At 38.2% G+C, this 13,920-nt stretch overlaps 1 protein-coding gene across 1 annotated transcript in view; it reads right to left on the bottom strand.

The window, feature by feature from the left end:
* lrrk1 (leucine-rich repeat kinase 1) overlaps positions 1-13,920 on the bottom strand; it is a 78,018-nt gene that overhangs the window by 51,938 nt on the left and 12,160 nt on the right. The window contains exons 4-10 of the mRNA XM_063470517.1: positions 9,803-9,974; positions 7,490-7,669; positions 6,259-6,395; positions 5,600-5,826; positions 5,148-5,275; positions 1,679-1,842; positions 987-1,124 (exon numbers count right to left, since the gene is read on the bottom strand). Of these exons, the coding sequence (XP_063326587.1) occupies positions 987-1,124; positions 1,679-1,842; positions 5,148-5,275; positions 5,600-5,826; positions 6,259-6,395; positions 7,490-7,669; positions 9,803-9,974 (1,146 nt within the window). The remainder of the gene's footprint in view (positions 1-986; positions 1,125-1,678; positions 1,843-5,147; positions 5,276-5,599; positions 5,827-6,258; positions 6,396-7,489; positions 7,670-9,802; positions 9,975-13,920) is intronic.

The following is a 13,920-nucleotide window of genomic DNA, read 5'->3' as shown; positions in this document are numbered from 1 at the left end:
TGTTAAGAGCACCGTGGTCTCTGGTAAACGGACTGATTCTTATATAGCACTTTTCTACTCTCCCAGAGCACTCAAAACACTTAATACAACATGCCACATCCACACAAGCACTTTCTTCTATGCTTTAAGTGCTTACTAGCTAACATTTACACACATTCACACTCAGATGAATGCATCCGAGAGCAACTTGGGGTTAGTATCTTGCCCAAGGATAGGGACTCGGGGAGCCAGGGATCAAGCCACCAACCTTCTGATCAGTAGTACAGCCACCCACTGGTGATTCAAGTATACTGTATCATTAACAATGTCAATAAGGTCATAAGCAATAGGGAAAGTTTGCTAACTGCAGTGACCAAACAGTCTTCAGACGAATGTATGAAAAATACAATAATATGATTAAGCCACTACTTTGGAATGGACTTATCAGAACATCTAGGATAAAGTGTTTTAATATTTTATTCCCTTTTGCCTACTTATTTGCTGGTTCTACCTCAGTTTGTCGAACCAACGGTGTGACAACTGTGAGACAAATAACTACAAATAAATAAAATGAAAATAAATAAATCTAAAGAACCTCTTAAGTTTTAACATTTTTTATCTTACCCATCCTGTAACTCATCAGTCTACCCACAGTAGTATAATACAGTAATATAACTATGTTATAATGTTTATTAACTGACCGTAACCAGTTTAAAGTTTGGATGTCTACTGTTATATTAAGAGCAATCCATGCACCAAATCAAAATCTGCAGGCTGAGCCAGATATTTTTGCATCTAACATATTTATGCTGTATTTGTTTTAGACTGTAGAATTTAAAAGATTCATGAAGCCAAACACAGAGAAGTAGTGCCATCTGAAGGTTGTTCAGATCACTACTACTACTTTAAGTAGTCAACCGTTTGTTTGCTTGTTTTTTAATTAAGAGATTTTTCCATCTTGATGAATATAAATATATTTAATAAAAGATCTACATCAGTGCTCCTACCTCCAGTTCAAAGATATATGAAGGAAGTTCCTTCAGACTGTTGTCAGAGAAGTCTACTTCTTCCAGATGATTCCTCCAAAAGATGGAGATGGTGTTTGGAAGATTCTCAATCAAATTGGAAGAAGCTTTGCATTGCTTCTGCATAGGAAAAGACAGAAATATATATATTAGTGTCACTATGTGCATAACTTCTAAAAAGCTGATCTCTGTGGGTGAATGTATAGAATCTGTATCAAGGAACACGGTTTTTGGTATCAGAACATTTTTGTTATTTGTTTGTCCAATATGACCTATTGACCAATGGGTTTCATGCAGGGGGGAAACAAAGGGGAATAACATTTTGAAACCACCAGCTGGTGTAGCTTCTTGTTGGCATTAAAAAAATAAATAAATCAGAAATCCAACATGGAGCCAAGGTGTGTTTACATTGCAATCAGCTTTTTTGTCTGTGTCTGACAGTAAGACTATACTTCCATGTCAAATTTGATCATACTTTGTGGAAAAATGCCTTCACTTGATGAAAATCAAGCTCGCTTACTTTAAAATGGTGACACCGATAAGTAACTGCACTCTGGGAGTGATGACCTAACTTTAAAGTACATAAAATGAAAATTAAAAAACCAAGGCTAACTGCATCTGCAGTATATTAGTGTTAGGAGAGAAAAAACAAAGGAATAATTATGGCTTTTTACCAGTGGACAGGCCCAGGGGTCAGGGAAGGTGCTCAGCTTGTTCCTGCTCACATTGAGGAGCCTCAGGGATTTCAAACAGTGCATGACAGCTGTGGGCAGACTGGTCAGGCAGTTATCAGACACATCCAGCTCCTCTAGCTTACGGAGACCGATCCAGTTAGTGGCTGTTAGAATGGAATTAAACACATATAAACTAAACATTAAAACTAGTGTGAATTACCACAAATAAAAGTGGGATGCTCAAAAACACAGTACGTGAAAAGTGATCTAAAAATCCATTTTCATTTTTTCCCCACATTCTTTTTGCCCACTTATAAAGAAATAAATAGTCTCTAATTGTTATGGTTATTTAATTGCAATGGAAAGATGATGCATAAAAAAAGACAATAAAATATATACGTTGATTTGCATATCATTTAGAGAAATAATTACTTGTTGTTGTTTGTCAGAAAAACATGACATGGCGCTCACAGTCACTTGTATGTTCTCTTAGGAAGCATTTGTTTCAGAGCCAAATTCCTGTCTACCTGGCTCTTTTTGTGCCTCACCCTGAAACACAAGAGTTCATCACGCCTCCCTCTCCTGCCAGTGGTGCCAATCACCATAGCAACTGATCTTTACTCCTGATGTCAGCCTTTTTCTCATAACATAAAACTCTTCAGTTTTTTGCTTCTGATGACTCTCCCTATTGATTCTACTGTCCTCTTAAAGTAGCTTATGCATGCTCAAAATTTCTTCAGTGTCCAATAGCACAATATTTGTCAGATTTAATAAGCGTGCTTATGCAACAGCACACACTACATTCGTAGGATTTATTAGTGCGAATGAGTACCTTCTAGCCAGGGTTGCTGCATTCATTGCTGCATTTGTCTTCAGCAGACAGGTGGTTCAAATCTTTGCAGTTGGTGACTGGGTGATTAAAACTGAAACCACTGACCCGTGTGTAATGGATTCTCCCATCTTTCAGCAAATCAAACCTATTTTCATCTCTGTTTTTAGTTTGTATAGGTTTTCTTGCCACTGAAACAGGTTTTCTAAATAAAACTCTTAGCTGCTCATTTGAAGTAATTTAAAGTGACAGTTCATTATTCATCACACACACACACACACACACCCACACACACACACACAGCAAAGTAGAATGGATGTGCAAATGCTCTGGTTTTACTTGAGATTCTTCAGTTTAAATAATTAAAATATATAATTCCACTCTTCAGGTGATTTAAAGAATATGGGATTTCAACATTCATTTAATATCCATGTAGAAAACTCTACAAACTGTGTTTGTAATGATCTAACCCCTGTGTACTGTTGATATGTCACTGTGATTTTCTTGAACAAAGAATGAGTGTGAAGATCTGAAAAACAACTAAGTGTAAAACGTGTTCAAGGTCATGACACACTCTTTGTGTCTTCATTATCAGGCTGGTGCCTACATGACTGTGAGAACTGAGCTCCCTACAGCTGAATAGACAAAGATTGTACCCACACAATCGGGACAGGAGTGGTTATTATCTTGCTATTGACAAATAGCAAGATGTTGGTGCTGTACTGGTCCCTTTGTAAAGGTTTTAAAGGTGTCTTTCAACAAATCTCAGAAAATAAGTTCAGTTTCGATGTTCCTTTTTTCCCTACAACTATAGACAATGCCTTTTGACCTCCAAACATGGTCTTTATGTTAAGAGTTCATTTTGGTCTCATCTGACCAGACTATATTCTCCAAGTATTTCACAGGCTTGTCTAAATGTAGAGCAAATGTTAAACAGCATTCTCTTCAGCAATGGAGTCTTGCGTGGTGAGCGTGCATACAGGCCAGTCAGGTGAGCCCATTATTATTTATTTTTTTATTTAATTGTTTTTTAAACAATTGTATGTGCTGATTCTAGGTCTTTCTGTAGTTCTCTGCAAGCGGTCCTTGGCTCTTTAACTCCTCTGTCTGAAGTCTTGCAAGGAGCAGCTGGTTGTGGCCAGTTGTACGATGTAATGATGTTCTTTCCACTTCCAGATTATAGCCACAACAGTGCCGACTGAAAACTCCAGTAGTTTAGAAATTGTCAGAAATGTCATCAGTATGTTTTGCAACAATAAGATTGCAAAGATGTTTTACCCATCATGACATGTTTCTTGTGTGACACCTTTTCAGAGGCCATCAATTGGGACCAAACCAGCTGACATTAATTTGTTTTGTAATTACTTATAGATCTTTTTAGTTAGTGTCATGACTTTCCATGCCTTTTTGCACCTCCCTTTCTTCATGTGTTCAATACTTTTTACCTGTGTCATTTCTCAGTATTACACATAATCTATGGACATGGTTTGATTTCTTTGTTACAAATTACAGTGGTCCATTGTTTATCGTGGGAGTTAAGTTCCACAAATAACCCGTGATAGGTGAAATCCGCGAAGTAGCCAGCTTTATTTTTTACAATTACTATAGATGTTTTAAGGCTGTAAAACACCTCACTACATACTTTATACACTTTTCTCAGACAGGCACAAACATTTTCACACTTTTCTCTCTTCTTTAAACACTCTCAAAGTTCAAACCTCCGTAGAAAAATAAGTCCAGTATTATAGAATGAAACCAAAGGAACCCACAGGGGCCTTCGACGGTGAAAAACGTTTCGCCAACATTGTTTTGTTTGTTGGGGAGAAAACTTACAAACATACAGTGCAGCACTTCAGAGTTACACTGCTAGCGATCGAAGATTTATGTAAATTTGACAAGCTGAACACATTCTGTACTGTACAGGAGGCACGGCACGAGATTGATTGATGGTCTACATCCAATCAGGAGGCAGAACACAATGCGCTGTAAGAAAAAAAAAAAGCATGCAACCCTAACCCTAACCCAGGTGAGAAGGGGCAAAAAAATGAAACTTTTTGGTTGTAGTTATTGAAAGTGGGTTGTAATGGTTTACTCCCTGAATACAACAAGGTACACGGGTGTTTCAGTGGAATAAAATCAGACTTAAAACCAAACATGATGAGCCTGAAAGATGAATTGTGAAATAAATTATGTTTACACAACAAGTGCATCCATGCTACCCTCACTCCCTGTCGGTGCTGGGAGACATTTGAACTTTCATTGACCCCCCACCTCAAAGACTCTAGAAACAATATGTTTAAGACTTGTTCTCATTTAGTTTATTTTGTTTTTTAAATGTTTTATATTTATTATTTAATACATTTATCATTTACTTCTTAATATATTCTTTCTTTCTTTAATTTCCATACCCATAAATTTATGTGGTTACACACAAGTTTTATTTCAAGTACAAAGAATCTTACTCGCCTCGTCCTCGTCTATACAGTATGTGACTTATACGTTTACTGTTTCAGTCACCTCACCTATATCTATTGTTCTATTTAAGGAAAAATAAAAAATAAAATATTCGGTTAGGGTTAGCATATCTCTGTCCATAATTGCACACAGTAGTACATACATAGAAGAAAAGTTGGAACATACTTTTAGGGAGGTCAAACAGAACTGTGAGCTGGTTCTTGGCAGCAGAGAGTTTCTGGATGCGAGTGAGATGGAGAAGTCCAGGTGGCAAACTGCTCAGCTGGTTCTCAGAGAGATTTACCTGTTGTAAACTAAAGCAGAGGAAAAATGGAGGTTAGGGTTAGGGGGTTAGAGTTATCCCTAACCCTACAATTACATTTGTCTATAAATCAGTTAAGTATAGATTATCATCATCATACCAAGCACTGGGAAGAAAGGTAATTTACCTGATTGTGAACAAGGCAAGGTTCATTGCCAAGACAAAGACCAAGACAAGAAAAGGGCAACACACACAAAATAATTAGCATGTGAATGACTTTCCTTTGTTAATTTTTAAATCGACATTTGTTAAGTAATTTGTTAAGTAAATCGACAAATTCCCAATGGAGGCGTTCTATGACAGCGTCCTCATGTACCTGGAGCAGATGACTTCCTGGGAGTTGTTTGCTAAAGGAAGCTCCTTAAGTTCATTGTTAGAAAGATCCAAAGTCCTCAGACTGATGAGACCCCAGGGCACCACAGAGGGCAGAGAAGACAGGCAGTTAGATGACAGGTCCAGCTGGGTGATATGCGCAGAGACATCCATGAACCAATCCAGCTCCAACCAAGGCAGCTGAAGACCACTCCAACACACACTGACAACCTACACGCAGACACACAGAGGGCATGGTTTTACTAGAGGACTGTGAAGAACACAGATCCATTCAGAGCTACCTCTCACAACTCTTAATGGTCACATATTCTGAAAATAGTTAGTCCCTTAGTTAATAATTTATTAGGGCTTTAATTATGTTTTGACAATTGTGGTCACCCATATAAGGTTGGCAGTTTTGGTGGAAACAGGTTAATAACATTTACTTTGCCCACACAATAAAACAATGAAGTTACCGTCCTAAATAAGTACTGTATAAACTCTCCTTGCTATAATCATTACAAAGTCCTGCAGAGATCCTGAATAGATATCTGACAGGGCGTGAAGATCAAACATGGAGATAAGAAAAAATAAAAAATAAATCTGATCAACAACAGTAATCTCCTTTAAGAGCCATGTATTCACTGGATAAGCAGCACAGACCTTGTCTCCTTCTGCCTCGTATGTTTCCTGCAGTTTCAGTCTGAGAATACGCTTGCTGAAGGCTGGATGGTCCATAAGGGTGTATGAAGAGAATCCTGCTCCATTTTGTAGAAGGAAGAGAGCTATCTCCTCATTATCTACAAAACAAAACACAGTCTTTACTTTATATGTCCATATGTTGTCATTTTGTTACACTTGTCCAAACACATACAGTCCTTAGAAAAACTAAGCACACCCAGCTTTCTAAATTGAATTATTAATTTAACCCTAACCCTCAAATCACTGTGGAGGAAGTCTAGCCTACTCTTCTTTACAGCATTACTTCAGTTCATCAAGGCTTGCAGGCTTGATCTGTTGCAGATTTGCTAGTGTGTGGGACACCTGTTGGACACTTGGCTTCACATTTGACTCTAAAGTACTTTGGTATACAGGGGAGTTAATTGCACAGTCTGAGACTGAGGTGAATTTGCTGGGAATTGTGTTAACTCACACCTGTACGCTCCAGACAAACTCCCAAGGTTTGTGCACATGGGTTTTGATTATCGATTCTGGCTTGGATAACGTGATATAGATTAATTAAAATCCTGAATCGATTTTTAAATATAAACTTATTTTGCCCGAAACCCACCAGTCTATGGGTGTCGGCCGCTGTTTTTTTATTTATTTATTTATTTATTTTACTTACTTCCGACAAGAAAGCCTCATTTCTGCTGTTCAATACTGAACAAATTTAAACTTTTTAAAATTATGCAAAATTGCAAAATGTTTAGCTGTGTCTCTAATCAAACCTCTGTAACTTTGCTCTGCTTCACTTCGTTTTTGATCTACTGCAGAATATTTTTAAGGTCATCTGCTATAAAAACCCAGACCACGAAAACCGCCTTCATGTTTTTCTGTGTTTTATCCTTAGTTACTTTGACACAAAGGAATCTGCTGTGATGCTCACACCTTTGATAAAGTCTCACAAGTGTCAGCTTTCTTTTTATAGATACAAAAATATAGATATGTACTGATAAGTGATCAGAATTATAATATTTCTGACTGTCTGAGGCAAAATTTCCCCAATTCAAATCGAATCGAGTCGTGGATCGAATACCCAGCCCTAAATGGAACATGCTATATAAATAAAATTGTCACTATCATCATTTTCCAGGATGAAAACATTTTTTTCTATTTTGAATTTGTGATTTGTTCTATTGCTTTCTAAACTCTTTTGTGTGTATATCCCTACTTGCTTGTGAAGCAGCATACAGTGGCAGGCCAGTGATGACAGCAAATTCATCGCTATGGATTGCACAGTCCTTGGCGTCAGCATCATAGCTCTGGACCAGCAGACGAACCACATCAAGGTGACCCTCCTGGCAAGATGTGGCCAGCATCGAGTTGAGCAAATCTTTCCTCAGGCATGGACCTACAAAGACCGGAGTAGTCAGAACAGGATTGTTTGCTAGTGATTTTTTACTTATTTGTTTTTGAAAAGTTGATGAGATCAAAAATAATAAACAGGCTCCCAGTTTAAATAGGTTTGTACTGCTAAATCATGTGCCATGGCTACACGGATAAAAACACATTGCGAATGCAGATGCTCTACTGTTTCCTTTTCTGTCCAAGACAACCTTAATAACACCACCATGGTCTCACCAGTTACTTTATTAGGTTTACAGTCCCCGCCCTTCTCCTGGGGCATCTCTTCTTTCCACTACAAACACACAGTGTCGCTAAAAGATGGCGCTTTCTTCACAAAAACCTTGAATTAAATAGTTACTTATGCATGTGACCAAGTGCTTTTTGTAGTGCTCAGATTTTCTCAGTATTACTGCAGGGTTACAATATGAAGCGCCTTGAGGCGACTGTATATATAAATGAAGCTAAACTGAACTGAAAACATTTTGATCGTTTTCATTCAAGTAAACAATTCTTCCTTCATCCATTTCAATCTAATCAAATAAACTGAAACAATTAAAAAGAAAATGACATAAACAAAAAATATTTTTTCCCACACCAAAAGTCCTCTCTGTCCTTAATTTGTTCAATTCAATCTCTGGCTACAAACTGAATCTTGATAAGAGTGAACTTGTCCAATCAATGCTGCAGCTTGCGACTCCCCATTACATACAATCCCATTTAAAGCAGTTTTGGATAAAGTTACATATCTGGGGATTACTGGAAATTTTAAAAACTTCTTTAAACATAATGTCTCCTACTCCTTGTTAAAAAACAAGAAAACTTTAAAGGTTAATCCCTGCTGCTCCTGTCAATAGTTGGTCGGATAAGCCTGGTTAAGATGAAGGTTTTACCAACATTTTTCTTCCCATTTCAGTGTGTCCCAATTTTTATCCTCAAAACATTTTCAGGAAACGTCTGTAGGGGATAGAAGCTTTGCTCTCTGGTCTGCTTCAGGTATAAAATCATTTAATGATCTGTATACTCAGGCCATTTTGTGTTCCTTTGAACAATTTATAGCTAAATATGGGATCCCCAAAACCCACACCTATAGGTCTGTAGCTTTATTTGAGGGATGACCCCCTCAATTTCCCCTCTCAAACTTTAACCCCACTCATTGACACCCTTTTGCTTCCACCTCCAAACAATAATTGATAAATCTGCGTGCCATAACATGTAGCTTAAGGAGTGCCCCAGTGTCAGCTATTTGGTCACTCTGGGAGCAGGACATGGGTCAGGAAATCACCCAGGACTTTTGGGAGGATATACTCCTCCTGGTCCACTCGTAGTTTCAGGAATGGACTGATTCAGTGTAAGGTGGTGCTGCACCACTCCTACTGGTCAAAAGTTAAGCTTAGCAAATGTACCCTGACATTGATACTGCCTATGATAGATGCAAACAAGCCCCGGTCATTGATGCACATGTTCTGGTTCTGTCCATGCCTCCACAATTATTGGTCAAAAATTCCAGCAAGCTGGAAAAGATGAAACATACGTGGGTCAACGGGAAAATTTCTGACTCTATGGAAAATCTAAGTAACCTCTGTGAATGTATTTTATTGTAGTCCATTCTATGCTACTCTACTGTAGTTTAATCTGTTTTATTTCATTTTAATTTTGTCATATTTTTGTTCAGTCCCTTTTTCTTTTACTCGTAAGGTAATCTATTATTAGTCCATTTATCTGCTGAAGATAATCTTGAGTTACTATCCATAACCCTTCTGTGAATATTCCATATTGTCTTATGGTGATCTGTGATTTGCTGGGGGACCGGGTTTATGGCAGGGTTAGGCTTCTTTTACATGTATAGCTATTTTGACCTACAAGTTGTTTTTACGTGGTCTGGAATAACTCTGTAACTGTACTGTTTGCTGTGATCTGTAAATCTGAAAGGTTGTCCAAGCACTTGCCATGGTCCTGTTAAGGACCAAGTGGCCATATCTGTAACACACCTGCTGTGGCGGCACCGGACATGATATAGCATTTCTGAAAGTAATAACACAAATCAATGTTTTATAACGAATAATTAATACCAAAATAATACATAGGGAATCTATATATCCACATATGATGAAAGTTGGACTGTATGCTGTACTCCTACCGGGTACAGAATCCAGTAGCTCCTTGACCAAGTCGGTGTGGCCATAGTGCGCTGCCCAAACAGCGGGGTTGCTGTTAGATGGCTCCAGAGGCACAGGGATGCAAGCCTCTTTGAGGAGGTAACACACACTCTGTAGATCACCATACTGAGTGGCCACACACAGGAGACGTACCTGTAGATTAAAACAAAAATGAGGAAAAAAGGATATCTTTCCTTTATATATTTACTTACGCTAACATAGGAGATCAGGATAAATAGACACATGAAGGAACTGGCCAAGTTAACCCAGAGTTCCCTGTGTGTTCAAGTGTAAGGGCAACACGAACAGGGGTTTCATGGATCACATGACTTTTCTTTCACAGATAATTATCACTGTGAGTGCTGACTACATAGTTGTTATCAAACCGTGATCAAAATCTCTAAAGAATGCTAAAACATACCAGTAAAATGCAACACTTGTTAAAAGGACAAGATGAATTAGGGAACACAATAAACATTTTATTTCCAGTTTATAGTTTTATCATTGAGTGTGCCCTCAGTGCTGCTGTTTATTTCTAAAGGTGGCAACTGCCCCTTTACAGCTCTGAAACTTTAAACTGGACACATTTAAACATTAGATCTTACACTCCCACAGCCTAAAAAACGAGACGTGGAAATTAGATGTGATTATATGTCACTAACTGACAGCGATGGGAATAACGGCGTTACAAGTAACGGTGTTACTTATTTCAGTCAAGAGTAATCTAACTAATTACTATTTCTATCGTTACAACGTCATTACCGGTTGAAGCTGTCTTCAGCTTACTGCATCTTATATCAGTTGCATGGAAGTAGCAACTACGTAAGTAATCTGGGCGCTACAGCTTTAAGCAGCTGCGTGTGCTCCCGCGGGCGGCAATCACTTTCAGACGATCACTTTTTGGCGCAACACCTGGAGCTAGGGGGCAAAACAATCGCATGAGTGCTGCTGTTTGACTGAGGAAGAATAAAGTAGTCGTGGTAAGCCAATCACATGACCACTTCAAGATGACAAAGCAACAAGTTGATATATACCAGTTTTTAAATTGTGTTGATAGGCCACGCAAAACCAGAGTCATGATAAACAATACATATGCGTGTTTTTCCTCAATAGTTTCACCACGTTTACTGTCTAAGGACAGCGCTAACAAGCACTCTCTGCTTATTCGTTTTGGTGGAAAAATGCACCATGTCGACCAATCAAAAAATGATATGGCAACATGACATTTGGTTGTTTAGGAAGAGGGAGAAGTTTTAGGAGGGAGGGAGGGAGGGAGAGAGAGCGAGAGAGAGAGAGAGAGAGAGAGAGAGATTTGTGGCGTTTAGCGTGTTTGGAGTGTGTAGTTAGTGTGTAGAGTTGTGGATAGAACAATGAAGTGACTGCTGTCTGCAAGCATCAGGCTGTGATGTTCTCCTTTATAGTGGACAGAAATATTTGGAGTGGCACAAATAATTTGTGTGGCATCGTATTGAATGCAGAACACCTGATTGTTATGTAAACAGTTTGAAATGGTTAAAAAAAAAAAAAAAAAGGGGGTAAAAGGTAAATGGCTGCAAATAACTTTGTTGTTTGCAAAACTTATGCATATGATTTTAAAATTGACAATTTCTATTTGCATTTAAAGTTATGAAATATGATTCAATAAACATGTTTGTTGTTGTTACTGTAAAAATATAACTTTTTCTACTCGGATTTTATGTTTTTTTTGTCTGATTTTAGATCAATTGTGTTAATACAGTATGTAAAAATGAAAACATAGCTGTAAATTCAGACACGTGAGGTTGTGCTGATGATACCAAACAAGGCAAAGTAAATAGTTTTTAAAGGTGAAATGTAGAGGAAACAAAAGTAGTGAAAACTGGCCAATTATACCCTGGACCCCAGAGGGTTAAACATTTTTTAAAAAAGTAACACAATAGTTACTTTTCAAGTAATTAATTACTTTTAGAATCTTGTAACTCAGTTACTAACTCAGTTACTTTTTCTAAGAAGTAACTAGTAACTATAATTAATTACTTTTTCAAAGTAACTTGCCCAACACTGCTAATGGAACACATAACCTTGGTGTTCGTTCTGTTTTTGTGTGAATGAGCAGCGGATTAGAACCAAGTGGAACAACAGACATTTTATAAATCACCACATGAATATAAAGACATTTCCATAACAATTAGACTTTTAATGAGTTCACTGAATTGTTCTTTTTCCAAGATGGAATGATTGTACACCATACATCTTTTATAACATTCAAAAACAAAAAGAAAACAAATGAAAAAAAGAATTGTATATACAAGTTAGAATTTAATTTCTATAAGCCACACAAGGTCAAAAGTATACATACAGACTCAAATAAACACTACCACTCAGAAGGTTGGACATTCAGTGTTTTTTCTTTTTTTTTACTACTTTCTACATTGTAGATACAAACTGAAGACATATAAAAAAAATATGGAATTATGTAGAAAAGAAAAAGTTGATAAATAACTTTAAATAGATTCATCAAAGAGTCACCACTGCTGCTGAGGATCAATGCTGAGGCATCAGCCTCAGAAACCACAAGTTAACTGCACCTCAGATTAGAGCCCAGATAAATGCCACACAGTAGCAGACACATCTCTACATAAACTGTTCAGAGGAGACTGTGTGAATCAGGCCTTTATGGTCAAATAGCTGCTAAGAAACTTCAACTAAGGAAAAGCAACAAGCAGAAGAGATTTGTTTGGGCCAAGAAACACAAGGAATGGACATTAGACCAGTGGAAATCTGTGCTTTGGTCTAATAAGTCCAAATTTGACATCTCTGATTCCACCTGCTGTATCTTTGTGGGAAGCAGAAAAGATGCATGGTACATACACAGTTCCCACTGTGAAGCATGGAGGAGGTAGTGTGATGGTGCTTTGCTGGTGACACTGTTGAGGATTTATTCAAAATCGAAGCCACAGTGAACCAGCATCCTGCAGCGACATGCCATCCCATCTGGTTTGCATTTAGTTGGACCATCATTTATTTTTCAACAGCATAAATGACCCCAAACACACCTCTAGGGCTGTTTGACCAAGAAGGAGAGTGATGAGTGCTGCACCAGATGGCCTGGCCTCCACAGTCAGCAGACCTAAACCCAATCAAGATGGTTTGGGGTGAGATGAACCGCAGAGTGAAGGCAAAAGGGCCAACAAGTGCTCAGCATTTCTGGGAACTCTTTCAAGACTGTTAGAAAAAAAATCATGAAGCTCATGGAAAGAATGCGAAGAGTGTGCACAGCAGTAATCAAAGCAAAGGGTGGCTATTTTAAAGAATCTAAAATATAAAACATGTTTGGAGTTACATCACACTTTTTGTTTACTAAGTAATTATAATTCATGGCTGCCTTTCCTCATAACAGCCATCCTTCAAGATTCTCTCCATTTAAAGCAATGCATTATCAGGGATTGTAACATCTAGTCCTTTTACTGAATCATAATTACCATATATCTGCAGGATAAGCAGATGCTAACTTACATTGTGCATAGAGGTCGCCAAACTTCTGCAGAGTCAATCGCTACAGACCTCCAATCTTCATGTGGCCTTCAGATAAGGTCAACAACAGTGCATAAAGAACTTCATGGAATGGGTTTCCATAGACGAGCACCTGGATCCAAGGCTTACATCACCAAGTGCAATGCAAAGCGTCAGATGCAGTGATGTAAAACACTCCCCCACTGGACTCTAGAGCAGTGGAAAAGTATTCTCTGGAGTAATGAATCATGTTCTTCGGTCTGCAAGCAATAGTTGGGTTGCGGTCACGTGGTTCTGATGACGTGCGGAGGCAGCGCGATTTTTGAGTGGAGGGCGGAAGTAAACATGGAGGACACTGTGGAGAGTCAGGAGAGCAGCTATTGTGCAACTTTAGACCCCGTTTCTCGGGAGAGATATAAACAGATAGTTTAAAAATATATCGGACGTGATCCGTATTCTTTGAAAATGTCCGAATACACCACAGAAGTAAAGGATTTGCCTACTATCGAGGCTGTGGATATCACCAACTACTTGGTCCTCCAGACTTCTTACTACACTAGGCAGCAAATGAAAGCTTTCAAGAGTCTGGAGGCGTACAATTTTTTTG

This window comes from Pelmatolapia mariae, linkage group LG1 (genome assembly GCF_036321145.2).
Source record: "Pelmatolapia mariae isolate MD_Pm_ZW linkage group LG1, Pm_UMD_F_2, whole genome shotgun sequence".
Taxonomy (NCBI): Eukaryota; Metazoa; Chordata; class Actinopteri; order Cichliformes; family Cichlidae; genus Pelmatolapia; species Pelmatolapia mariae.
This window is presented reverse-complemented; position numbering and strand designations above follow the sequence as displayed.